Here is a 27,933-nt window from a genome sequence, read left to right on the forward strand (position 1 = left end):
AGCGAGGAGGGAACCGGGCAAGATCAACCCGCTTCCTTCTTGCATCAACATAATCTCTGTAGATTAGGTTACTATCTAGTATTTCCATCGGCATGCACAGCTGACAATGAAGTCAGTTTCTCAGAGCCTTTCAAGCGGCAAATGTGTATCTTTGCGCCCATTTTAAAGCAAGATGGAGCTGAACAGACTCACAGCCTAGAGCTTGTCATGAAAGTGGCGTTTACATGCCTGGGTTCCTCCTACGCACTGCCATTTCAATATGAAAGTATAAAAGAAGACTAGCTCTAGTTACAGATACCTTCAAGGAAAGGTTAGAACACAATGGACTCCTACTACACCAAGTTAGTTTCTACCAGCAGGGCACGTATGAAGCTGCCTTCTACTGAATTAAACCATTGGTCCATTAAGGTCAGTATTATCTACTCAGACTAGCAGCATCTCTCCAGACTTTCAAGTAGAGGACCCAAAGATTCAGTATTATCATTCCTAGTGAGGGTTTTTAAAAACAAACAAGCAAAAAGGGATAAGACAGGGTCTTCCTGGCCCCAGGTGATAGGCAGAGGAGAGGAAATGTCCAAAGTTTCCTTCCCCACCAATACTTAATGACAGCAGTATTTTCTGGAGAATAGAAGCATATACTACATACCAATTTGGAATCTCTGTTTTTACAAGCAAATACAGCAAGACCGAGAGGAGGTCATCAGCGCACATGGTCTCCATGTTAACTGGAAAAAAGATTCACCATACAAGAACAGGAGTCACATTTAAGATAAATAAAATATTACACCCTCTCCCCCCTGGAAAAGCTGAGATTCATTGCCTAACCATGACTGAAAGCTTGCATACCTAGGCAAAGCAACTACAATTCTATCTAGCAAGGTAGATTAAGGTCTTCATAGCAGCATAAGTTAAGAATAACAGAGCAACATATTGCAGCCTCAGCTCCAAGCTATTTTATGCAACAGAAGGAACCTCAGAAACAGACTTCTGCATGGTGTGGGTTGGGTTCAGCAACAGGCCAAGACTGGATCCAGAGACCAGTTGCTACGAGTAACAAGGACACCTTCTGTTACCATCCAGGGAGTGCTGAACTCAATTCGCTAAACCGCTTCTTTAATACTGACCAGTGTTTTTCCACCCTCACAATTTTGGGATGCTGTTTCTTTTCTGAACCCATCAAAAAGGTACAGAAAATGCATTAACATTCATATTATCAGGCGTGTCTATCCTCAGAATGGCTCATATCAAATTCTTCTGCCAAATGGTTTACTGAAAAATTAGTTAGGCAGCTTGTGTTCCAGTGAGTGGAGAGTCTACTATATTCCCGCTACCTGTGGAGCACCAGAACAAATTTCTTCTATTTTTGGGCATTAATTTCTAACTCAACTATGTGATGTCTCAAGCCGAAAAAGATTTCCTCCCCTAGAAGCAGCAGACCAGTGGCAGAATGGTGATGCTCTACGAAAGAAGTATCTCAGTAACGTTTAGGACAACCAGAAAATAATTTTTTGGAAGATTATGGGACACCTTCCCAGAAAGGGAAGCCACCATTAGACCCCATACAGCAGGTATGTCCAACAGGTAGATCACGATCTATCAGTAGATCGCGGAGGGGTCAGAGGTAGATCACCAGCCCCTTACTAGTAAATGACAGAAGGTGCATTATAAATTGGGGGGGGGGCCGGTGGAACCCAACTTTAGTGGGTTAAAATCTAATTTGAAACTAATTTGAAACTTTATTTACATGGTTTCATTGAAACTATTTTCATCACCGGCACTTTTGGCAGGAAAAAATAGATCACTACCTGTTTGAAGTTGGACATGCCTGCTATACAGTGTATTTGCTCCAAAACATTGATGCATCTTTTTTTTTTCCCTTTATTGAATTACTTCACGTTAGCATAGAGAGTTGTGGTGTACCAATGAAGAAAGGGCTTATGCACCCTGCATAGAAGGACAGAGCTTGTTATTTCAAAGGTTTTAGTTAAAAAAGCAACAAACACAACTTTTTCAGTATCCAGTTAGAACTCCTGTAAAATACGCTACATTTCTCAAATGCAGAATAGCTATTAAATGTAGTGCTGAGTTCAGGATTCCACTGCTTGAAGACCTCAGCACTTACTTTAAAGCAAGTTCATGAGCACACATGGTCCTAAAAGGTTATGTGAGCAGTGGCTACTCAATCTCAGAAATGCAAACAGCTGCTGTACGAGGTTTGTAATGGCCAGGGGCTTCCTTCACCATGACTAGCAAAAACAGGATTTGAGCAGATATTCTTCCTACCTACATATGAAGTTGTATAAATTATAACTAGCAATGCTTAGCCAATTGGAAGTTTGAAACAGGGTGACCCCTGCTTAATTGAGCAGCAGATTTTGTTAAAAAAAAAGGTACGAAAAGCACCGTTTCAGATGCATTCCCTGTCTGCCCCATGCCAAAAGAGAACGTTTTAAAGACAAAATATGACTTTTTCTTTAGGTATCTCACTTTACCCATACAAACTTTGGTGTAATGGTTAAGAGCAGCGGACTCTAATCTGGAGAACCAACTTTGATGCCGCACTTCTCCACATGCAGCCAGCTAGGTGACCTTGGGTCAGTCACTGTTCTCTCAAGAACAGTTCTCTCAGAGCTCTCTCAGCTCCACCTACCTCACAGGGTGTCTACTGTGGGGAGAGGAAATGAAGGAGATTGTAAACCACTCAGACTCTAAGCGAAGGGCAGGGCATAGATTCAACTCTTCTTCTAAACTTAAATTAATCAGCAGACGAATGTGTGTGGGACAGAGCGAACTACTCCCAGTTTCATCAAGCCCTTTCTGTTTTATTTGAACCATCTTTGCAGTACTTCCTAGGACGCAGCTAAATACTGGATTAACCAGTGCCAGGTACAACCCTTGTACAGCTATCTATATTTTACACTTTTCATCTCAATACAAGCATCGTACTCTGACTCAAACATTTAAGATGTTCTGGCTCAAGGCAAGCTCAAGTGACAATAGGCAAAAAGCAACTGAAGCGTTCCATTTTTGAGACAATAGGCAAAAAGCAACTGAAACGTTCCATTTTTGAGAAGCACGGAGAGCGGTTTCAAGCACAGCGGCGATCATGTACTATTTCGTCGTCATGGTTACCAACCTCTTTGACTTGGAGACTGCATTATGATCTGCACCACTTTTCGCAGACAGAGGAGCTTCTGTTGAGGAGAGGTACACTTATTCAGCTGGCCCAGTTCTCGCTTGGCACGTGGTATGTTGAAGCTGGAAAGCAGGTTGTCAAAAGAAAAAGAAATTGTACAGTGCTCAGAAGGTATAGCCACTAGAGGTTTGATTATTTGACATCACACCCCAAGACCATGGGAACAGTCAAGTACTGAGTTTTCACCAAGCTTACTTTAAGACTGAGCTGCTGCTAAAAGTACAGCTCTGGTAATGCTCAGAGTATGAGCTATAGCACAAGCCTGTGTCTAAAAGACCTGCGCTTATCAAGATTATGCACTGGTGTGCATCCAGAGCTGTGAGACCTCTTTCATTTGCTGCTGCAGCAGATATGTTTCTTCTTAGGCTCAAGGCAGGCAGGAACAGGTTACCCTCAGCCCTTCAAAAATAAACGTATGGCTTGTTAAGCCACCATCTCCTGTGAAGGCAACTAAAGTACATGGACCGTGGTCCCCAAACTGGAACGTTTGTTCTTGAGAATGGAACACAAAGTATATAGCAGCAGCATGACAAAATCTAGGTGCTCTCTGAAAGAGAAAGCAGGTCTGGCTACTAGCTGTCCTGGCTGACATCCCAGCTACTTCCCAGACAACCTGGGCTGGGTGGGAAAGCCTTGAAAGGAGGTGGGTGTGTTCTAGCTCACCTGAATTCAGGCTTGACGCCAAGATCTTTCTGCTGCAGATCCTGCAGACTTCTTGTGATTTTGTTGAAAGCCGCATCCTAGTGAAGGGATACAGAGAAAGCCGTTTAATACAGCAGTGAGAAGCAGCTCTTCTGGGCGCACCTTGGAGACTTTCTGTATATTTCCCCTAGTACAACTACAATTAAGGACAGATACAAATTCTCCAAGGTAGAAATGCTCAGAGTGGGGGGCGGGGGACTGGATTTATACCTTGCCTGGAGTCTCAGGGGCTTACAAACTCCTTTCCCTTCCCCTCCCCACAACAGACACCCTGTGAGGTAAGTGGGGCTGAGAGAGCTCTGACAGAAACTGCTCTTTCAAGGACAGCTCTGACAGAACTTTGACAGAACCAAGGTCATCCAGCAGCTGCAAGTGGAGGAGTGGGGAATCCAACCCGGTTCTCCCAGATTAGAGTCCGTGCACTTAACCACTACACCAAACTGGCTCTTTAAGTGCCACATGACAAAGTGAATTTTATTTTCTGGTCCTAGAAAGAGAATGCAAGATGACTGAGGACAGCCCTCTTGGTGAAACGACTGATGGAGGACACCTACCTCGCTTGCCTCAATGGTTCCCACGTATTTAAAGATCAGATCATAAAGAGAATGGTGGACATACATCTGGGGGGGGGAAGCATACATAAATTAAAGGTTAGATACAGGGGTCGTTTCGTAGAAAAAGAGCTAGGGGAACTCATTAGCACAACTCATTAGCATATGCCACACCCCCTGACATCACCAGAAGTGTGTCATAAGGCCACCCCCCCTGACATCACCAGAAGTGTGTCATAAGGCCACGGGGTGGGGAGAGGCAGGGAGGAAGCAACTTACCCTCCCTCTTCTCCTGCCTCCTCCTGGCTGAATGAGGGCCGGAAGCGGGGCGGCCGGAAGCAGGGGGCGGGGCTTCATCATGTGCCCCACCCCCCGTACCTCACCTGGGGGAACTGCGATGCCCCCCGAAATGACCTCTGGTTAGATACTAAACCCACCCTTCAATTAGGAAGTTCAGGGTCACAGTGGCTCTCTTCCCATCTTGAAGTAGATTAAGCCAAGGTACCGCAAGTGCCTCAGGATCTCTTGGTAAAGAAGGCCAAAGTTCAAAAAAATCCCCTCGGCTGTAAAGCTTTGTGAAATCCAATACGGCAGGCACTGCAACTGCTCCCATGCCGAGTAATTCTGAAATCCCCCCTCCCAAAAAAACCCAGAAGTTTCCACTTACCTCTACAGCTTGTTTCATCAGATTCATTTGATGTTCCTGCTTCGCAAGCATCCTCTAAATATGGAAGAGGGAAAAGCAACATTAAGCACACTTAGTCTAAAAGGTAGCAGCTCACTGTATGTCTATAATCCATCGGCACTCACATGGTGGGAGTCTCTCAGTAACTGCTGGATGCATTTGGTGTACAGTGCATTTACAGAATCCTGAAAAAAGAAAAAGCGTGGAGTTCTTCACAAGATGCTTATCAAGGGGAAGCATTAAAAATAAACAAAATAAGCATGCAGAAAGGAGCAGAATAAGCCTGACACTTGAACTGGGTGTACTTGTAGCCCATTCCTCGAGAAACCACAGGTTCTAAACTCCAGCTTAAGAAGTTTTAGTTCACATGGCCACAGAGTTTATTTGCAGTGATCCAAAAAAAAAGTTCTGGGCTCGATCCACATATTCCCTTGTGCTAGATGTTTCTTTGATGGAAAAAGTTCTCCACCAGAGTGAGAGGCAGTGGTGTGTAGGGGTTAGTGTGTCTGACTGGGATATGGGAGACCTAGGTTCAAATCCCCTCTGCCATGCAGGTTTGCTGGGTGACCTTTTGGCCAGTCACGCTCTCAGCCTAACCTACCTCACAAGGTTGTTGTGAGGATAAAATGAATGGAGAGGGGAATGAGGTAACTCACTTACAGTCCTCATTGCTGGGAAAAGTGGGGTATAAATGAAGAAAAAAAAACTTAAGACTGACATGCACCATGTTCCCATCCTACAATTTACGCTCGCAACACCCCTCCCTTAGGAAGGTTAGGCTGAGAGAGCAAGTCCGCCCCAATGTGGCCTAATGAGCTTTATATCCAAGATTTGAACACAGCTCTCTCCAGTCCTAGCCAAACACTGCAGCGTGGCTATACCATACCAGCTCTCTAGAACCTGTACAAGATTCACAGCCTTGTCATTGTCATTATTATACCAGGCAGGTGAAGAAAGACTTACACCATGCAATCCAAGCGAAACCAGACATTGAAATACTGACTATGTAGTGCCGCAGACTTTTCCTGTCATGCTCCTTGAAGGTCCTGTGGAAAGATGCAATCGCTTTGTCAAACTTCTCAGCGTGCTTTCCCAAGAACTCCTTCACATCTTCAGTAGTTTTCAGGGAATAGGAATTCGATGGCGTCAAGGACTCTTCTGAAACAAGAAGACAGCGTGCAGAAAAGTCGCCAATCACTTTTAGAATTATACAAGCCAGACACACTACAGACATTTTTAAGGATTCCCGTATTGATGAAGTAATGGAGGGAGGTGGGGAGAACGGCTCTTCCTGGTCTCTGAAAGTGAAGTTTACTATGAGATTTTTCACTTAAACCTGCTAGGGTGAACCCAGTGTTCCTCATTCCCCTGGTTCACAAGGTGTTTCCAGGCCTCCCTTATTATGTCCCCTAATCAGGCTATTAAAAGGTAGACTATTGAAAGGGGAGGGAAATAGTTGACCAAGACACGGGTGTCATTACTCACCTACAGTTTCATTTTTCTCTAGAGAATGAGCTATGCATAGGATACTGAAACTCTCCTCTCGCTCATTGTAGAAAGTTTCCTCAAAGAGAACAGGTACTGAGCTACGATGATTAAAGCCAGTCCCCAGTACAACCAGATTTCCTTGTATGGAGATTTCCTACAAAGAGACAAGAGAAATGGTCAAGAGAGCATTTTAACGTCTTCTGTATATAAAGCAATAGGTATTGCAAGTAATCCAGACGTGAACACACCAAAATACCCTCTACAATGCCATGTTGATGACATTTTGCAGTGTTTAACTAAAGGGCAAATTTAAACATGGGTTTTAGGATAGGAATGGTTAGGTTTTCCTCCTGGGGTTTAAATTATTACGCCTGAATTCTGTTTACAGTTCATTTATTCCAGGGATTCCCAACCTTTTTGAGCCTGTGGGCGCCTCTGAAGTTCTGACGCAGTGTCAGGGGCGCAGCCACAAAATGGTTGCCACCAGAAGTAGAAGTAAGCTACAAAAGGGCTGGCATGGTGAAGATCCTTTTGCTGTGGTAGCAGCTGCCACCAAAGCAACACCTGTAAAAATCTGCACAGCCAACCAGATCTCCAGTGGCCAAACAGGTGAAAGCCCCACCTAGTCCCACCCACATTCTAGAAACATTTGGTGGGTGCCATGAAAGGTGCTGGAGGAGACCATGGCATCCTCAGGCACCATTGTTTGGGACTCCTATTCACGGAAGCTAGTGAGGTCACATTAGACCACGCAGGGCTTAAGCAGCTGCCACTGTTGATACGAGATTTGTTATAATGGTGTTATTAACCACTATGTACCTTTCCATTCAAAGTCTGGAAGTTCTCTTCTGCTGGTTGGAGAACATAAGAGTCAAACTGGCAAGATGAGAGAATGCTGCTTGAAAGGCTTCCTCTGCATGGAACCAGGACCTAAAGAAGCAGTAAAAACACAATCAGGGGAGCACATACCAAACCTAGACCCATATTTTGCTAGGGCACGCTATTAAGATAAAATGCACTCAGGCAGCTATGCAACGCAGACCATGTCCTAGCACAACAGTTACCTGCTAAGATGTTTGCGTCAGTCACTACTAGAAAAGAATGCAGGTGCACATCATGCTGCATTGCACAATGGCTTCCAAAACAAACCATCTACTTTCTATCTTAACTCTTTGGCACCGCCATAAAAGGGTCAGTTGCAGACAGGAGATGCCAATAAAGAGCTCACGGAAAACAGTAAAATAATCAACACCACCATCCAAACCACCCTGAAAGCAATAACTATGACAACAGTTAAAAATAGCAGCACAAAAATCCTTGGTAGTTCTTAACACCAACTGAAGAAACATCATTAACAAATGCAAAGTGGAATCCAGAACTCCACCCCCCCCTTCCACAAATCCTAACCCACCAAAAGAATGGACATACAGGACAGACTGGTACTCGATATCAACACACACACCCTCCAAAAAAAAATCACCTGGCAAAACACTTTATATGTTAAATTAGACCCACTGGCCCAGCTAGCCAGGTAATACAGATCAAACAACAGCTCTCCAGTCTTGGCACAGAACACAGAACTTCTGCAGTCAAATCATGCCGTCTACCACTAAACCATAAAAGCTTCACAGGGTTCGTGGGGATCTGCTGTCCTGGAATCTCATGTATGCCATTACGTAACCATGAGCTCAAGAGGGAGCTCCACAAATTGGACAAAAAGACCAAAGAGGCATTTTCTCTGGTAGAAACCTGCTTAACTACTGAAGGCCAGAAAAGTTGCAAATATACTGGCCTTGTACAACAGAGGTGGCCGCTGAAATTTTAAGTCTTCACACAGTGGGAAACCACTGGAAGTATCAGCATTGCACCAGGGCAATGTTCTAGCACTTCACCAGAAATTCCACAGAGTTTTGGGTGAGTGCTAGGGCACCGCTCCAGTGCGATGTTGGCACTTCCAGGTTGCACCAGAAGTGACATCACTGCACAGTGATGAAGATTGCCTCTCCCATATTCCTACCAACTGCATACAATCTCCACGTAATACACTGCCAGTTATCTCCAGCAATGGCATACAAATATGAACTCAGCAGTATGCTCTGGTCTTTAACACTGTAACTCTGTACATGGACAGCTACCACAGGGAAGGGACATTTAGTTAAGTGTTCAAATTGCCCCAAAGAACATGAAATTCTACTTTCTGGAATTTACAGAAACACCATATCCTGAAGGCACAGGACTTTACTTACAATTCCATGCACTTCAGCCACTTTCCTGCAGAGATCAGGACGTCGTTTCTGAAGAGCTAGATAAAAAGGATTCTTCAGGAGGTCTTCATCATACACAGCCATATGGGCCAGCCTTCAAGTACCCCAAAACAGAGACTCTCTGAATAGAAAAAGGGAAAGGGTTATTTTCACTCTCCACCACCCCCCAAAAAAAAATGTGTGTCAGGGAAAACAGACAATGATTTCACAACGTCTTGATCCATAAGCTGCTATTCTGCTGCTTCTCGTAATTCAGTTAAGTCTTGTGACTGGAAAACCCATTCAGTACCGAATTTGTACCCCAAAACAGAGACTCTCTGAATAGAAAAAGGGAAAGGGTTATTTTCACTCTCCACCAAACAGACAATGATTTCACAATGTCTTGATCCATAAGCTGCTATTCTGCTGCTTCTCGTAATTCAGTTAAGTCTTGTGACTGGAAAACCCATTCAGTACCGAATTTCCCTGAAGGGACAGGGCCCACCACTTTGATCTAGAATTAGCCAGAGTCTACCAGCCAGATTTGATACTACGAAATTCTCACCTTCAGTGTAAATAAGCATTCCAAAAATCCCACTGGCTGGATACAGAACATAGCTATAGCATTACTTTTGCCCACAATGGTCATTTTGAAACACTGTTTAGGGTTTCCACATAAATCTGAACTCCTACAGAATGCTCATTTATTTATTTAATTTAGTATTTATAGCCCGCCCCTTCCTGCAAGTGCGCTCTGGACGGGTAACAACATTTGAGTAACAATTAAAAGTAATAACATAATAATAAGCCGTAAAATGGAGGTCACAGTTCAAACAGAAAATAGCTGGCTGCGAAAGGTTCCCCGTCCTGTTGGTGATAGCTAACTGCTGCCGGGTGGTGACAGTATCTCAGGGAGGCCATATTCCACCGTTGCCTCATCCGAAGGCCTGGTGGAACATACTTTCAGCAACAAGGTATTTAGTAGCTGGAAGCGAGGGCTCATTTTTTTCCCCCATGTCACTAGACTCCCAAAGAATTTCTCAATTATGTATCTGCATTTTCAATATACAGAAACTTTCATCATGAAAGCCTCCCAAATAATGCAATGCCTCTAAACTATTTTATGAGAGAAAGATGCTTGCCAGAACTAATATAAATCATACCAAAGACATCAGTCCCTAAAACAGCAGGTTGTGAAGAAGCCCCCACCACTCCAGGTGCAAAAACCTGAAGACATTTCTGCCCACCATGGAAAAGAGCAAGTGAAAGAGGAGAAACTCACACTGAGGTACCGCATTTCCTGAAACACAAACTCTTACAAACTAACAAAGTTTAAGTGGAGTGGCACCTTTAAGACCAAAAGAGTTTAATTCTGGGTATAAGCTTTTGTTTGCATTTCGTGTGTCTGTTGCTTCAGACCAACATAGCTACTTGCCTGAGCCCAGGGCTATTTTTGGGCAGGAACGCACAGGAACGGAGTTCCAGCTGGCTTCAGAGTTGACCACACCCACTACAGCCAAAACCTCTGTGTGGGTGGCTACAGAAGGAAGGCCTGGAGTGGCTGCAGGCATGTGTGCCGGGTGTCACGGCAGGACCAGGGGGCGTGACCCCCCCGCGACTCTGAGGCAGGGGGGCCAGGGCCCCCCCTGGAAGGATAGGGGAGGCATTTAAATGCCTCCCTATGCCTTCCCCAGCCTGTCCAAGGGCTGGCTTGCCCGGGCAAGTCAAGGGAAGGCATGGGGGTGTGGCTTAACATGCTAATGAGCTGTGCCACCAGGGGCGTGGCCTAATACGCTAATGAGTTTCTGCTTTTGGGTATGGCCTATTATGCTAATGAGTTCCTGCTGGGCTTTTTCTACAAAAAAAGCCCTGCCTGAACCTATCTTACAAACTAAGTTAGTTCTGAGTTATTTCACTCCTATTAGAGCTGCACTGACCACAATGATACTGATGGGCTCAGACAACTTTGCGCATCTGAGCAAAGCCTTCGGAAGATGCACCCTGCAAAGCAGTAAGATCAACAGCTGCCAATACCCAAACCTTCTCTGCTGAGCCTTTCCCAGGCAGCACAGGTGACAAGACTAGGAAGCCCATGCTTGTAGCATTCCACAAAAAGTGTAAAACAAACATTTCCAGGAAGACTTCTTTTTATATGCATATATACAATGGAGCTGCGGTGGCTCAAGTGGTTAAGACGCTGAACTGAAGGGTGTGGAAGGTCAGTAGTTCAGCAGTTCAAGACCCGGGTGCCGCAAGACAGGGTGAGCTCCTGTCTCTAGTTCCAGCTCCTGCCAACCTAGCAGTTCGAAAGCAAGAAATGGCAAGTAGATAAATAGGTACCACTTCGGTGGGAAGGTAACAGCGTTCCATGCGCCTTCGTGTTTAGTCATGTCGGCCACATGACCACGGAAAACGTCTTCGGACAGCGCTGGCTCTTCGGCTTTGAAACGGAGATGAGCACTGCAACCCTAGAGTCGGATTCGACTGGCTTTCGAGCAAGGGAACCTTTACCACACACAATGAGAACAGGGTGGTAATTTCAGCATCGGGGGGGGGGAATCAGGATTTTTTTGGGGTGCAACATTATAGTACCATTGTACTCTAGTTTTGTAATCCAGTTTGCTGCATATATTATACCAATTTTGCATTGTATACTAGTTCTGCAACCTGCCTTGACTCCCAATAAGAAAGGCAGACTGCATATGAAGTAAACGAAATTTAAAATACAGCAAGACTGGAAGTCAGACTCAAGAATTGCAGCAAGGCAAACAGGAGAGGAGTTTACTGCCTCTGGCCATGCTTAAGAACAAAGTGTGTTCCTAAGTACTCCAAAAAAACCTTCAGCGGTACAATCTTCACACTGTCAGACGTTACTGTGATGGGGAGCGGTGGCACAGAGGATTTATCCTTTGGTTACAGTAACAACTGAACTGAACAGAACTGCTGTCAGTTCTAGCCCGTGCTGGTGTGAGCTACCAGCCTTGTCCCCAGCTCGCCGTCCACCTAGCGGTTTGAAAGCTTTGGCGAGTAGATAAAATGGGTACCACTCCTTAGAGAGGGTGGGCACACTAAACCCCCCCCCCGGGGGGGGAGGTGTTAGCCGGCAAAATGGAATGTCTAGTTCGTAAGCTCGGAAGCCTGGAAAGATCTCCTCGTCATCAAGAAGCCTGCGATGGGCCGATCCAGCCAGGCAGTGGCAGTGCGGCGCTGCATCTTGAAGCAGTCCTGGAAAAAGCTGCCGTCATCAAGCCAAGCCGAGTGAATGCCGTCTGGAACACGGCTAAGCCTACAGCTGAACAAAATCCCCGTCGGCTGCAAACGTGTGCGACTTAAAAGATTTATATGTTGTCCTCCTTTACCCCTATGAATCATTGTTAGTCCCGTGTGAATGTGTGTAACTGTAAATCACTCAGAGCCAGCAGCTCTGCAGGATTGAGTGATTAATAAATCCAAAGATATTATTATTATTTCCCAGGGCTCTTTTCTACCAAGGGGTGAAGAGCACATGTAAAGATGAAAACAGTCCATTGTCCTATTCTCTGGCTGCACAGATATCGAGCACAGTCGGCCACAAGCAAACCCACCCTTCGGCTGTTACAGGTCCCATATTCCCAGAAGCTACCCAAACATGCACAGTGGTCAGCACTCGCAATGGCCACTTTCAGAAGCATGCATGCTTCTGGCCTGCAAGTAGCTCTGCCTGTGTTTCCCGAACAACACAGTGAGAATAAGACTCCGGGGGTCCACCAGAAAGACTTGCCACCCCTGAAGAGCCAAGGTACATAATATTGCTTTGATTCACCAAGGGAAACAGCACTTAGAAAGCAAAGATGTTTCAGAAGGTCCAAATCATCGGGACAGAGCAGAAAGGACTGCAACCTACTCTCATCTCAGTCAAGAGGGTTTGCTCGGTTCTGAACACATACCGGCCTTCTGAATGAGGGACCCTCCCTGCCCAGAGTGATCTCACCTACCTTTGTTCTACCCTGGAACACATGGGAAGTCCCAGGTTTTCCTCCTCCTAGGCTGGCACGAGCTATTTTGCTGCATACAAGTAGGAAAGTCTACTGCAGAGTCTCCGTACAGGCTCAACTGCCATTGCCAGATGGGGGCAGGGGGCATGAAAACTGGGGATGGGCACGAACAGGATCGTGAATGTAAGTTTGTGATGAATTTTGGTCAAACTGAAGTTCACAAACTGAAGAGCCACTATGAATTTCCATGAATTTTAAGGCAGTTTATGAAGAGCAGAAAGCAGGGGTTTAAATGGCTCCAAGCTTGGAGCCATTTAAACCCCTGCTTTCTGCTCCCTGCCACTCAGCTCCAAGCCATTTAACCCCTTGCTTTCAGCTCTCCATCACTTTCCGTGGGGAGAACCCTTGCTTTCTGCTCAGAGCTATTAAAGCCCCTGCTTTCTGCTCCCTGCCAAAAGCACCAAGGAGCAGAAAACGCAGGTGACGAATGGCTACATACCAGCTTGGTTTGCAAACCAATCCCCTAACTCATATAAGTTCATGGTTCAGCCACGAACCAGAATGCAAAAATGCAGTTCATGCCCACCCTAATGAAAACACACCCAATACTGGCACAAGCAGAGCACCAGTGGGTTAGAACAGCCTCCACACACTTTATTCCCACAGAGTATGTTCTGCCACCACCCATCCTGCTCTATCCTGTCACACCTGCATTTTGCATAGCCCCCAACAACCCTTAAAGGTTGTTCTTCCCCTCCCAGCTAGAGAATGGCTCAGTAAGGAAACAAAAAAGCATTTGAAAAAGTGAAGTGTGTATGAAACTAAATTAAGGTCTACATACAAACTGAAGGTAGCTGTGGGGGATACCTAGACGGACAGTCCCGCTTGCAGATACTTTATAGTTTCCCCTTTACTTCAGAGAAAATGAGAGTAAAGGGGGGGGAGAACAGGAGTCAGAAAAGCTACGTACAGATTTGGACACAACACTCCCCTTTAGAGCAGGGGGTTTCCTCCTGCCCATGTAGAGGAAACTCCCCATATGAAAGCAGCTCTAGTAGGGAGAACAGGTTCACGCAGAAAGAAGAAGGAAACACCCGACTAGTAAAGCAAACTTAGACCAGTTACATGTTGTGGTAGAGCATATCTTTTTTTAAAAAATCAAAGTGCTTGGAGAAGTATTGCATATGTAAAGTGTTCTTATTTACTTATTTACAATGTAGATAGATCAAGATGGATAGCTACGTTAGTCTGTCTGTAGCAGCAAAAAAGAGCAAGAGTCCAGGAGCCCCTTAAAGACTAACAAACTTTGTGGCAGGGGATGAGCTTTCATGAAGTGAGCAGTGACTCATGAAAGCTCATATCCTGCCACAAATTTTGTTAGCCTTTAAGGTGCTACTCGACTCTTGCTTTTATTTACAACGTGTATCTCAGGTACTTTACATACATAAAGCAGCTCAGCTTCCATAGGCATGCAATTAAAGGAGGTGCAAATTTAAAGAAGATTGCTACATATTCCCAATGTGGGGCTGTCTATTCAGTAGGAAAACCTGAGACTGATAGGATTAGATCTGCATAACTCTGCATAAAACAGTAATCCAGAAGAAACAAAGGATTTTCCAGATGCTTCATCCCATCTCTTGCAGCCTAAAAAGTTTCCTCCTTCCTGTAAGAGACCCATGCTTTTCATGACTCAGTTTCATCTGAAGAAGGCTGCCATGGAATTGGGAGAACCTTTGTTAAAAGAAAAAAGGGGATCCGCCAAAGAGAAGCGCTACAGGCCTACACCTGCATAAAAAAGGTAAAGGTTCCCTTGCTCGAAAGCCAGTCGAATCCGACTCTAGGCTTGCGGTGCTCATCTCCGTTTCAAAGCTGAAGAGCCAGCGCTGTCCGAAGACGTTTCCGTGGTCATGTGGCCGGCATGACTAAACACCAAGGCGCACGGAATGCTGTTACCTTCCCACTGAAGTGGTACCTATTTATCTACTTGCAATTTCTTGCTTTCGAACTGCTAGGTTGGCAGGAGCTGGAACTAGAGACAGGAGCTCACTCCGTCATGCGGCAACTCGGGTCTTGAACTGCTGAACTACTGACCTTCCACAGCCTGCAGTTCAGCATCTTAACCACTTGAGCCACTGCAGCTCATACTGCCACACATATCAATTCAGTGCCTCAATCCTAAATGTACTCCTAGGTAAGAAGTTCCATTAATCAAGCTTCAAGCGATTCAGAGCACAAGAGACTGGCACCTGAAAATTAACTCTTGGTTAAGGGGAAAACCCAATAGCTGCTCTAAAGCACGCACGCACTCCCGAAGGTTCCTATTTTAGTTAAGCGTGGTGTCTGTAATCCTATTGGCCCCCAGCGTACAAGATCGTAATGCAAAATCCAGGCCAGAACACGGTGATTTAAGATCATTTTGTTATGACAGATGGCGGTTTTTGACGGGAGGGAGAGAGGGGAAGTTCACGGTGATAATATTACTCCAGTTCCCAGCATGGGGGATTACACATCCCAAGTAAACTAGCTCTCGGCTGTTCGGCAGCAACAGAGCAAGAGCAGGCTTCAGTTGAGTCAAGCCACCCCCTTGGATCTTGGGACCAGTTGGCACCTTCTTCCTCTCCAATCACCTTCTGGCCATTCCAACTGCAACTCTCACAGGCATTTATTCTAAAGAGGAAACTGTATTCTAGTAAAGGGGCAAAGGGCTTTTCAGTTGGAACGGAAATTAGAAGCCTATGCATTTGCACAGAAGAGACTGGCACGGGTAGGAAATTTCCAAATAGAGAACTACCTTGTTGCTTAACAGGAAGGCTTAGGGAAGAACAAACTTAGTCCCATGGCTGCCCTGACTATACTTCTTTCACATTCATATCCATGCTTTGCCAAGCAGCTACCCCATTTCATCTTTAGAACAATCCTGCAAGATAGGTTAGGCTGAAGCATAATGACTGGCTCATGTAAACATGGGAAGTTTCATGAGAGAGTCAAAATATACATTCTGAAGAAATGGCCTTGCTATACTTGTGTTCTGGAAGAGCTCTGCTTCAAAACATGGGCAGAAAACGAATCTCCTATAGTGAGACACCCCCCCCCGTGAACTCACCCCCCTCCCCAAACACAGGACTACCACACCAGGGAGATTTCCAGCCCAGCCATCTTCCTAAACGTAAGGGGAAAGTTTCACAGACCACGTCACAGCTTCTTACCATGCCTCACTACTCTGACATTCTATTTATTTACTACCTTTATACCCCCACGTTTCTCCCCCATGGGGACCCAAAGTGGCTAACATAACTGTTTTACACTTATAACAACCCCATGAGGTAGGTTAGGCTACAGCAGGGGTGTTAAATGCATTTGTTTTAAGGGCTGGATCTGACATAAATGAGACCTTGTTGGGCTGGGCCATGTGTGTCATAAAACGTAATGCCAGGTAGCAGAGATATAAACTTTATAAAGGGCACAAACACAAAGGGTTTCTTTTTAGTTAAAATAAAAACATGCTTAAAACATTAGCACTCTTGCAATATTTTGTTTATTTAACAGTGTCTGATAACCGACACCTCTTGCTCTGAATTATTGCATCAAAATGTCTGTGCTGTTGCAATCTTGGGTATGCTGTTCAGGTGTGTATCTTTAAGCTGCAAACCTACAATGATGCAGCAGCATTGGAAGCAGCATTGGAAGAAGCAGCAGAAGACAGCCAGTTCCACTGATAGTTCCACTATCAGTTCCACTGATAGAAACCCTCGGGGGGCCTAATCCGGCCCCCAGGCCACATGTTTGACACCCCTGGTCAAGAGTGTGTGATCAAGCCAAGGTCACCCAGCAAGCTCCCATGGCAGAGTGGAGATTTGAACCTGGGTCTCCCGGATTCTAGTTTGACACTCCAACCACTACACCACACTGGCTCTAAATCGATTTGTTAAGGGAAGACAGAATCTACAAGTTTTAAAAGTAATTAAAAAAAAATTGCTTCCAACCAACTCACAGGTGGTATACAGGTGGTGTACTGTTTCCATTAGTTAGAGCATCCAACCTGTACTTCAATAAAATGGAAGAAGTCCAGCCCATCACCCCTCTAACACCATTAGGTGAAGAAACAAAACAGCACATTTAATGCGGCTAGGTATGTCCAGCTGTGGAACCTCTGTCCAATATAATTGCAAAGACCTCCCACCAAGCTTCAGAGAGGCAACATAGCAGTTCTATCATTCACAGCAGATAATTTAATAAGGACATTCTCCTTTACTTATCTTGGATTCAAATCTGACAGCTCTCCAGCTTCTGGCTTGGTAAACTATTAATAATGGTCTATTTGCTTTTATCCAGTACTGCCATAACAAGAATCATTGAAGATACTCAATCTTACCTATTTGAATGTGATTATCTGCAAGCCAAAGCAGGATACCAACCAGGTAATTTAATCATCCCTAGCAGCAAATACAATTTCCCCCACTGTCCAAACTAGTTAGGATTGGCTTGTGTATATGCCAAGTCACTGCAGAAAGTGAAGAGAAGTGGTGAATTCTTTTCATTAGTAAAGTAGCTAATTGTATCCCTCTGGAACATAGACTATAGCCTGTACCGAACATATATAGGAATGTATAATCTTTTTCTAAGATTTTCAAGGCTTGCTAACTCCCGCACAATACCTAGGTCTACCAATAACCCTTTGTAGTGCTTCATATACTAGCACAAGACAGCCACATTCCAAACCCACTGGGAGCGGCAAGGATTAGTCCAGCACTGATCCAATAACACTAATTTTCAAAAAAATCACTGACAAATTTTCTGCCTTGGTAACATACCACAAAAGCAGCACTCAAGCTAATCGCAGTCCTTGGAAAAGAGAGATTACAAGACTGCAGCGCTGCTTTGTTCAGCCACATTGATTCAATATCACTTTGTAATGTGAACTCCGAAGCGCCTTGTGCATGAGTAAGCATTTCTCATTGAACAACTATGCTCGCTATGTTGTTTTGGTGATCTCACACAGAACAAGCGTGGCTCTTGGAAACACAAGCGTTTCACGAAATGCTATCCTTCATACTGGAACCCAGAACAGCAGATCCCCACCAAAACACCAGGTTCGATCCAGCTTCCACGTGGATGAGGACCACAGCTCAGATGTGTGGTACCCCAATCTGGATAGCCCAGGCTAGGCTGATATCATCAGATCTATGCTATGAGATGCTAAGCAGGGTCAGCTCTGGCTACTATTTGGATGGGAGACCACCAAGAGAGTAAAGGGTCTCTACGCAGAGCCAGGCAATGGCAAAACACCTCTGAATGTCTTTTGCCTTGAAAACCCTACAGGGTCACCATAAGTCAACTGGGACTTGATGGCAAAACAACAACAACAGAAAGGCAAGAGACCAAGTTTTTGAAGTAGTATTAATAGTACTAATATCAAAGTACAGGGAGAGTTAGACTTCCACAGGATACGGATTGCAGCTCCTTACAAAAAGTGCTTTGTTCCTCACAACACTTTTTAAAACTCTGGTTAAAAAAAAACTACTTTGACGAAAACAAAAGGGCAAGACTTCCACAGAGCTCCCAAATTATAAGGTTTTGTTAAGAGTCGTAATTTTGACAACACCATAATGCTCCCAGCTCTTAAGCCCTGCTAGTGCATCCTAGGAACGAGGAAATGCCACTGAGAAGGACTTACTCCTAAGCAAGTTCGGTCAGATTGCATAGGGCTGCACAGCTGCTAACCCAGATGCACTGAATCACACAGGATTGCAGCCTTCATTTCTTGCCTAGGGAATAAACCACTTAAGTGATTTAATTATATCACACCCTCGGCCTTTCAGGAAACTACATCATCATAAACAGTTTAAAAGGCAGGGCAAATTTTATTCACCCCACAAACAGACTGCTACCAATACACACACCTTTCCCCTCCAAATGTAAATGTCACCACAAAATACAAGTTCAGAAGAAGAAAACCCCCCCCATCAAAAGTCCAGGCTTCCCATGAACAGAAACTGCAGTACAAGAATTCCTTACATTCCTTTGCAAAAGCCTTTAGTTGGCAACACAGAGTAGGTTAGAAGTCACCGGCAGTAGAGTGTATCCCACTAGAAATACTACTCCAGCTCAAAAGATGTCAGGTCCATACGGCAGGTTCTTCAAAAAGAGAAGTCGTTTTAAAAAGGAGCCCTGGAAACACACCTGCTCTTAAATACACTCCGTCACCTTACCACTTAGCTTCCTCTGGAAAGCACCTGGAAGCTCAAGGGCAGGGTCCCCTAGCCCCTTAAGACTTTAAAGACAGACGGGGGGGGGGCAGAGAGAGAAACGCGGCCTTAAGGAAGGGAGTCGCAAGTCTCATAAAGCCACCCACCAAAGCGCCGAAGTTTCCTTCCCCTCTTACCTCTGCTAACCCTCCCCTGCCGGAGCGGACAAACACCTCGGGAAAGGCCTGGGCGACCAAGGCACCCCCTTCCGAGAGCTCACCCCTCTCCCCAGCCAGGACGGAATGGCGCGAGTCCCCTTCCCTCTCCTGTTACTTACTCACGAGGGGGGCATGGTTCCGCGTCTCCTTCGCTTCGCCCCCCCCCCCGGTCGCCCCCCTTTAGCAGCGGCGCCGCTTGCCCTCCTCCAACCAAGCCCTACCTCTTCCTAGCCAGGCGACCGAGGCGGGTTCTGCCCGGCGGCTGAGCCAATACGCCGGATTTCCCCGCAGCCGCTCAGGCCACGTCCGCTCAATCAGCAGCCGGGGAAGGCGGAACTTCGGGGAGGCCCGCGGTGGAAGGCGGGGCCGCTGGCCGAACCAGACGCGCGGGCAGCGGCGGAGAAGGGAGCCGGGCTGCGGCGGGGTGACTTCTTCCTGGCGAGCTCCATGTGACTGCGCCAGAGGTTCCCAGCTGTGCGCTATTTAACTCCGCCAGCCCGGGCGCTGCCGCCTTCGGGAGAGCGCTGCCGGGGTCGAGGCGGAGCCGCGCGCTTAAGGAGACAGTGGTGGATCCAGGCAGGGCGCTCGCCGTCTGAAGTGGGCTTTCGTGCGTTGCGCCTTTTCTCCCTGCAGTCGGCTGCGCAGAAGGGAAGAGGCGGTCTCCCCGGAGATGTTGGAGAGCCGCCGCCGCCGCCGGGCGATGCTGTTTCCCGCGCCCCGAGATCCTCTCCAAGCGCCCGGGCTTCTTGCAGACTCGACGGCTTGGTGAGCAGCGCGGGGCTCCCGGCGAAGGCGCGCTTGGGGGGCTCCGGCCATGCGTTGCGCGGTCCGGAGGCGGCTGTCGAGTAATTCGGGCTGACCTGCGGGAGGCGAAGCGGGCGGAGAGGAAAAGGAGGAGGCGGAGGCGCGCCGTCGGTCGCCAGCAGCTTGCCCGCCGGCCCGGCCGCCCTCACCAGCGTGCGCCATGGTGAAAGAGGAGTGCAAAGCGCTGCTGGACGCGCTCAACAAAGTGACTGCCTGCTACCGGCAGCTGGTGCTGACCATCGGGGGCACCTCGGACTCGCAGAACCTGCGCGAGGAGCTGAAGAAGACCCGGCAGAAAGCCCAGGAGCTGGCGGTGGCCAACCGGAACAAGCTGACGGCGGCCTTGCGGGACAAGACGGTCAGCAAGGAGGACCGGGCGGAGTTCGAGCGGCTCTGGGTCCTCTTCACGTCCTGCATGGAGATCTTGGAGACCGACATGAAGAGGGCCCTGGAGCTGGGCCAGGAGTTCCCCCTCAACGTGCCCAAGAAGCACCTGATGCAGACGGGCATGAGCGGCGGCACCTCCGGCGTGGCCGCCCGGGCCATGAGCGTCCAGAACATGAAGTACGACGCCGACCACAACATCGACGTGGTGGACCTGAAAGACCTGGAGAACGAGATCAACCAGGTCGGGGAGATGATGTACGAGATGGAGATGAAGGTCAACGTCCCGCAGTGGACGGTGGAGGCCAAGCAGGACCCCGGGGCCGAGCTCAACTCCGCCATCAGCGTGGCCGCCTCCTCCATCGGCATGATCGAAGTGGAGAGCAAGTCCTATTGCAATGCTCGCAAAGCGGTGGCCGGCTCCGTTTTCTCGGCCGTCCTCCTGATCGCCGTCGTCCTGGCGGTGTGCGTGGTGAAACTCTCCTAAGGGCTGAGGTGCAGGACCCGGGAAAGATGATCGGGGGGAGGGAGAGGAGAAGGGGTTTTGCACCCTGAGAATACAGTTTTTTGCTGAGCCAAGGATGTACCAGAGTGGATCTCCCTGCTGGAGAGGGAAGGTGGAATCTGATCGGACCCTCAGTGGGGTGGGGAAAGATCTTTCTTCGCAATATTCTAGCTTTAAAGAACAATTGATACAAGATGCACCTCCCTTTGCAAACAGAGGAGAAAAACACACTGTACGTTTACCTGGGAGTAATCACCACTGAACGCCATGGGATTTACTTCTGAGTAGACATGCCTAGGATTGAGCCAAGCATCTGTTTGCTGGCCTCTTTGTGGTTAATAATATGTGGGTATTAAAACTGCCTGCTGGAGCAGGGATTTGACTGCTATTTATAGAGGACTATTCTCAGTAACTAAACACCAATTGTTCACCAATTGGCTGCAGTTTGCGTCCCTTTTTATCCACAGCACAGGATTTGAGGGTGGGCATGAATTAGGTGGCAAAGTGGAAGGACTTCAGGGATTTATATATTTTTCCTCCTACGAACATAAAGGATGCGGAGTCCTGAGAAAAACAAATCTCTTATCCTTCAAAAGGAAGTAACCAACTGTATTTTTTTATCCTTTGGAGCTAAGGTTGAGAATCTGGTGTTTAGAACCAAATGGTGTGCAGACCTGAACTGTATGTGCAGGAACAAATGCAAGGCAATCCAGGTCTGCAGAGAAAACGATTTATACATCAGTTACTGAGATCTTAAGACATCCAGTTTTCAGTTCCCTATTTTATTACATGTTCTTGGGCAGAGCCCCTGGTTCATTGTTAAAACCCATAAGCCCATTCCGGGGGGAAGGGGGCACACAGGTTCATTCCCCCCCCACTCCCATTGGGTTAAAGGCCATAGGTGCTACACTTCTGACCATCCTTACCAGAAAGTACGCCACATTGTATTTAGTAAGGTTGTCTTCCAGCTATGTGTATTTGTAATTTGCTTCACTGGTATTTAAGACTGAAGTCTTCTGCATAATAACCTTGGGGAATGCCTCAATGGAATGTATTTTCTAATGAACAAAAAGGATTGTGCTGTACAACTTCTCTGAATCATGGTTGCTACACTGCAATGCAACAGTGAGACTGGTGAATCCATAAGGAAGATGCTAATCATGTTTACTCAGAAGTAAGATAAATAGGACTCCTTACTAAGTGCTTAAGATTGAAGTCTTAAATTCTCATGCTCTTGTCTGAACACTTTCCAGACAGCACCTTCGGGATCACACTGTGATCTTGGGTTATGAACACAGTTGCATGGAAGTTAAGTTCCACTCATGTCAAGAATGAAGTGTCAGGGTGATCTAGAAGTAATTTACAGCTTTATTTAAATTTAAAAAGTATACAGGCCATTTGAAATCATGTAAGATTCAATCTCCCGTTTGTTTCTACAGTAGAAGTAGATGCTTGGCCTCACGTTGACAGTCAGATGTTTGCACATGTGCATCTCTTAATGGGATCTAAATAGGTACCTGCAGGACTTGAGAAGATTAGAACCAATCTTGTAATCTTGACATACCCAAGTGTGCTACTGTGACTTGGATAGCAGCATTTGGGTCTGTAGCTGACAGGAGGCCCATGATACTTGAGAGTCTTAAATGTAATAAGAATGTAAACCTTATAACAAATTTTCCTCCTTTACGAAGCACACACAGAACACACACACATGATCTGAGATTTATCAGCTTCCAACTCAGATATTATATCTAAAGTACATTTCTTTATGGATTATATAAATCTGTTATTTACAGTGGATTCATGAAGTACACCAGAAATGCCTGTTTTCCTGAGTAGGAAAGGCTCTGCTCATAAAGATTTTAATCTGAAGAGTTGCTGCCTTTTAGTCACAATTACTTGTTGAAGACAGTTTATTCAGCAAGCAGCTCTCTTATTCAAAATCATATGGACATTTTTCAATATAGAATTCTAACTTATTCAAATAACATTTCCCCCTAACTCTTAAGCAGCAACAGGGAGTAGTTTACAGGGCAATCCCAAACATAGTTAAACTCTTCTATCCATTAGGATTAGAAGGGCATAACTCTGTTTAGAAGGATTTCGCTCTGTTAATGCACATAAAACACATTTTTACACTTGCTCTTAATAAAGAGTGAGATTGTTAATTGAAATAAGAGAGAGTTTACAGGTTAAAATTGCACTCTGCAGACTTTATATGCATGAAAACAAAAACACTCATCCAAACCCCTAGGTCTAAATTAAGGTCTTGTGTTACTTTCTCTAACAGTGATGATGTATCTTCTGTGCCTGGGTTAGCAGTGATAAATGCAAACCATGTGGTCTGTGATTCCCTAGCTCAATTTTTGGCATTTCCAGTTAAATGATTTTAGGTAACACAGCTGGGTTACCTCTTAAAACCATTGAGATGCTGTCGTAGATTATGCTGACCGGGATGGTCCAATTGTAGCTCATTATGGCTTTGGATCCACTAGTCGTTTTTGCAGACAGGAGGGATTTCCATCTATGGAGCATGATCTCTTCTCCTCCCTGCTTCTACTGTAGCCTGAAGTGCCCCTCCTGGCGAACAGAGGACCCCCCCCTCTCCAGGAACACCTGGGGGGGGGTCAGTGAAATTCACTTCCCCTTCTGTTCACAGAAACCCTCTGGTGGTTCCATGCCTATATCTAGATCAAACTATTAGCCATCACTAATCTTACACCTGCCCTGACCTGGATAGCCCAGGCCAGCCCAATCTGCTCAGATCTCGGAAGCTAAGTCGGGTTAGCCTTGGATGGGAGACCTCCAGGGAATACCAGAATTGGGATGGAGAGAGAGGCAATGGCAAACCACCTCTGAACGTCTCTTGCCTTGAAAATCCCACGGGGTTGCCATAAGTCAGCTATGACTTGATGGCACTTTCCACTACCACCAGACTTACACCTCCATAGTAAGCACAGTCGCTCTGAAGTAAAGGCACTAAACAACTAGCCAAACTGTTCTATTGGAGTACTTTAGTATTATTACTGCTGTTTCCCCTGGTTTTATCATATTTTGTAACTGCTGGAATTTTAGCCCCCTTAAATCCAAAGAAAAAGGCAGAATATAAATATTTTAATTTATTAATTTAAGGCAAGTATCTTAACCACAGTGCGTGTTAGTAGGTCCTATTGCTTTCAAAGGAACTACTGTATCCCATGTTTAGGGTTGGGATGCTAGCGCCCTTAACATCTTTGCACCTGGATATGTGCAACCCTGAGTCTGATGGAACTTAGTAAGTGTGCGTAGGAGCACAGCGTGCATTGAAATGTGGGATTAATTTAAGAATACATTAGCACAGGATCAGGAAGCTGAGCGGCAATCCTCCGTAAACCCCACTGAGAACAGTAAGACTTACTTCTGAGTAACCATTCATAGGAATAGGCTGCCAGTGTTAGCCAATATGGTCTGCATTTCTCTGAACATGTTTAGGTACAATTGTAGTTTTAATCAGCTATTAAGAAATCATTGAACCAAAATAGTTGGCTTTAAACCAATTTGCTGACCAATCCTGAATACATTTACTGCAAAGTCTACAACAGAGCCCTCGCTAAACATCTCATTCTAAGCAAGCTAATAGACATTTCCAGTTTAACCTGTTCAGGATGAGGTTGCCCATCAGACTGATATTTATGGAGAATATTTTGTTTATTTACCAACTGACTTTACTGTGCACAGATGGGGGGAGGCTTATGACTGACTTGTTTCTACCCAAATATGTTTACAATTGACCCATTCATCTTCCTTAAGTCACATTCTTTAGATTAAAAGGCTCCTGGTGCACTTTTAAGAAGCTTATAAGTGCTGTTCAAACAACTAAAAGACTGCGAAGGGTTAATTCTTCACAGAAACAGAGAGCCTTGAGTGACAGGTTGCTCCAAGCAATCTGATTGGTTAGCATCAGTTGAACAGAGAAAAGATTTCTGAACTGGATAGTGAGGAGAATTCATTCAAAATTCAGCCCTGACTGAGAGCAGTTTAAGAGAGACAGGAGAACTACGGAAAGTTGGCCAGGACGAGTGGGTAGTTAGACAGAGATTCCCATTTGGGCCAAGGGAAAGGGACAGATCTTCAAGAGAGAGAAAGAATTTCCCTACCCAGTCTAAACAGGGTGATACCTCTGAAGACTACAGAGATCCCAGTTCTAGTGTGGTTAGAAACTGCCTTTGGAGACATTAAGAGTCAGTTAAAAACTCAAGAGGAGTACTGGTATTTCCAGAGAAGGGGGTTGGGTACTGGAAAGAATGTACCAGCCTTCTGGAAACCAAAGCTTTCTGGAAATCAAAAGAGTCAGAGAATACTCAAAGAAAGTGTACCCCGGGGCCAAAGCCATACTGACTGCAAAGTAACCCCTGAACTGCCATAAAACGGCCATAAATCTATGCAGAAGGTACCATTAAAACCCAATGGTCAAAGAAAGTGAAAGTAGCATGAAATGTAGAGGGGAATTTCTATTCCAGCGTGGGTTTGTTAAAACAACAGAGGGAAAAGCCAGTGCAGAATTGCCCCTTGTCTCTGAGGGAGGGAAGTGGATGGGGGCCATCATACCATCCATTAGCCAGGGCAGTGAAACCAGCTGTGTGTGTTGCAGGAACAATTGCAAAATGTTCGGTTGAGATCAGAAAATCTCTTAGCTTTGTGCAGGTTGCTGCCAGCTGAGACTTACAGTGCTGTCCTAACAACACTTTGCTGGGAGAGCGAGCCCCACTATATAGTCTTGAGTAGAATTCTGGGTAGACTTGCAAAAGTAAGTCCTTCTCTGTTGAGTAAGCAAATGCACTTGAGGGCAGAATTGTGTCTCATCTGCAGTTCTATATGCCCCCCACTAATACTTTAATCTTTCACACTGGAGCAATGTAGTCTGTGATATCGGGGGGGGGAGGGGGGGGGGGGGGGGGGGAGATGATCTGACACAGGAGAAGAAAAAGCATTTAACTCCTTCCCTTGGTCCCATTTTCTGACTGAAAACTGCTCCCCCCAAAAGCAGGTCATACTAAATTTTCCTTCAGAAGAGAGGTAACAGCAGTTTAGGGGTGATGGCAATTTTCAGCTGGAAAACAAAACAAGGAGAAAGAGCTAAATACACCTCTTCCCCCACCCCGAATCCCCTATTGACATAATATATGAAAGAGAAACCCTCAAAAATAGATCATAGAACGACATGTAACTGGCAGCTGACTCCTACAATTGCAGCCTTGCTTACATTCAAGTTTGGGGGGAAAGGGTACTGAGGATTGAATTGGGGCTGTTATTTGAAACTACAGAGATAATACCCAAACTGTGTAGATTTATTGGTGATACTGTGCCTGACTAGCTGTACACAGACAGGCTCAAATGGCTGATATTGAGTCTGACCGTCATTTCACGTAAACTGAGAGGAGGCCAAGGCTATGTTCATGACTGCAAGGGCTAGACATTTCTCTGCCATGTGACCCAGGGGCATCTTTTATGCCTGCACATAAAGCTCTCTTACTGGTTCATAGATTAAGTTGTGAAACATGGAAGGGGAAAACCACAGGAGGATCATCATTCTGCATAGTTGGATGGCTGTTAACAAGTATCAATCAAGAACAAGTTCTACCTTCTTTGCTCATTCATTCATAGCTGGAGGATCACTATTGTACTCTTAAGTTTTGAAACAACTGAGAATTCCACATCTAGGAAGCTAAAGGGCTTTGGTACCCACTATAATTCCTGCATCTGATGAAGGGAGCTTTGCCTTTTGAAAGCTTATACCCTGAAAATGTGGACTCTAAGGTGCTACTGGACTCAGATCTAGGTTTCTAAAGTGTAAATCTGCCCCATTTGTTTTGCAGATGATCCAGGAGCTTTCTCTGTAAATTTGTGACTGAACAAGAGGTATTGCTTGGGCAAATAACTCTTTATTCTGCTGTGACTAATTCAGACTCCTTTCCCCAGAACATATATTCGGGTTATTTTCCTTTAAATAAGTGGGGCTTTTTTTAGGTAAACATGCTTTAAAATGGATCAATTTATCCAAGTTAATACAAAGCCAGCCCCCCCGATTTACAATTTGTACTTCTTAGGCCATACTGTAAGTTTACATCTCATTAACTTATCTGTTCCGCAAGAACATCACTACTTTCATCTGGGCTTAGGTTAATGTCTGTAGACTTGAGTGTCTAAAGATAGACTTGAGTGACACAGGATTCTCACCATCTAATTCGCTAATGTCCCCCACATTAATGTCCCAGGCAGGCCCAGTACAACTGCATGTACAATGTGACAGTGGCACAGCTGTGTAGCCTATGGTTGATGAAGGTGATCAGATGAACCTATAGCAGTTATATAAAAGGTTGCCGTTTTGCAGGTTCAGTTTGCTGTGCACGAGGCTGAAACACCTGAGCAAGTCTATTCAGATGTAAGTCCTATTTCATTCAATGGGGCTTATTCTTAGAAGAGTGTTCTTCTTAAGATTGCAACCTATAAAAAGTACTGGGGGGGAGGGACACATCCTCCTTTACATCTGCTCTCCCTACGATTAAGAAATAACAGAAAACAAACTACCTGAGGTTGGATGTTTTTGTGTACATAGAGTGGTATGGTAACAGTTCTCCTGAAAACTAACTTGGAATACATTTGAAGGATTGTTAGTACCTATTGTTCTTCTCGGGTCATCCAAATCAAAACCCAGTTTCACCAAACCCATCGTTATTTGCCGCTGACTAAAATGGAAGCCTGGCGTGTCCCCCGTCCCTTCCAGAAGGTTTTCAGAGGCCTACCTCAATTGCTGTGAACTATTTTATAGTTGACTATTTTTTAAGAAATAAGAGCTGATCAGCAAAGACGTTAAAAGTGGTGCAGCCATTAGAATGCTAATTTATTGATCTGCTGAATACATTGTAAAGAGAAACATATTAATTCAAAGGCTAGTTTGGGGGCTTTTGTTTGAAATCACTTTTAATTTTTTTTAAAAAAGTCCTGATGATTCTCCCATG

At 45.5% G+C, this 27,933-nt stretch overlaps 2 protein-coding genes across 2 annotated transcripts in view; one reads left to right on the forward strand and one right to left on the reverse strand.

Annotated features, from left to right (window-relative positions):
* ANKRD27 (ankyrin repeat domain 27) overlaps positions 1–19,451 on the reverse strand; it is a 75,693-nt gene extending 56,242 nt beyond the window's left edge. The window contains exons 1-11 of the mRNA XM_015414812.1: positions 19,362–19,451; positions 8,869–9,007; positions 7,442–7,552; positions 6,620–6,776; positions 6,138–6,292; positions 5,260–5,319; positions 5,117–5,170; positions 4,453–4,518; positions 3,860–3,936; positions 3,137–3,258; positions 670–725 (exon numbers count right to left, since the gene is read on the reverse strand). Coding sequence (XP_015270298.1) covers positions 670–725; positions 3,137–3,258; positions 3,860–3,936; positions 4,453–4,518; positions 5,117–5,170; positions 5,260–5,319; positions 6,138–6,292; positions 6,620–6,776; positions 7,442–7,552; positions 8,869–8,970 — 960 coding nt within the window. The 5' untranslated portion in view covers positions 8,971–9,007; positions 19,362–19,451. The remainder of the gene's footprint in view (positions 1–669; positions 726–3,136; positions 3,259–3,859; positions 3,937–4,452; positions 4,519–5,116; positions 5,171–5,259; positions 5,320–6,137; positions 6,293–6,619; positions 6,777–7,441; positions 7,553–8,868; positions 9,008–19,361) is intronic.
* A 536-nt stretch (positions 19,452–19,987) lies between these two features.
* RGS9BP (regulator of G-protein signaling 9 binding protein) lies at positions 19,988–21,897 on the forward strand. Its single transcript, XM_015414864.1, has one exon. It carries the CDS (start codon positions 20,207–20,209, stop codon positions 20,915–20,917), a length of 711 nt encoding a protein of 236 aa, XP_015270350.1. The 5' UTR covers positions 19,988–20,206; the 3' UTR covers positions 20,918–21,897.
* Positions 21,898–27,933: the final 6,036 nt, after the last annotated feature.

Source organism: Gekko japonicus, unplaced genomic scaffold (assembly GCF_001447785.1).
Source record: "Gekko japonicus isolate JY-2015 unplaced genomic scaffold, Gekko_japonicus_V1.1 scaffold1649, whole genome shotgun sequence".
In the NCBI taxonomy this organism is placed as follows: Eukaryota; Metazoa; Chordata; class Lepidosauria; order Squamata; family Gekkonidae; genus Gekko; species Gekko japonicus.

Coding starts and splice junctions, on each gene's coding strand:
- RGS9BP (XM_015414864.1), top strand. CDS start 20,207: ATGGTGAAAGAGGAGTGCAAAGCGCTGCTGGACGCGCTCAACAAAGTG.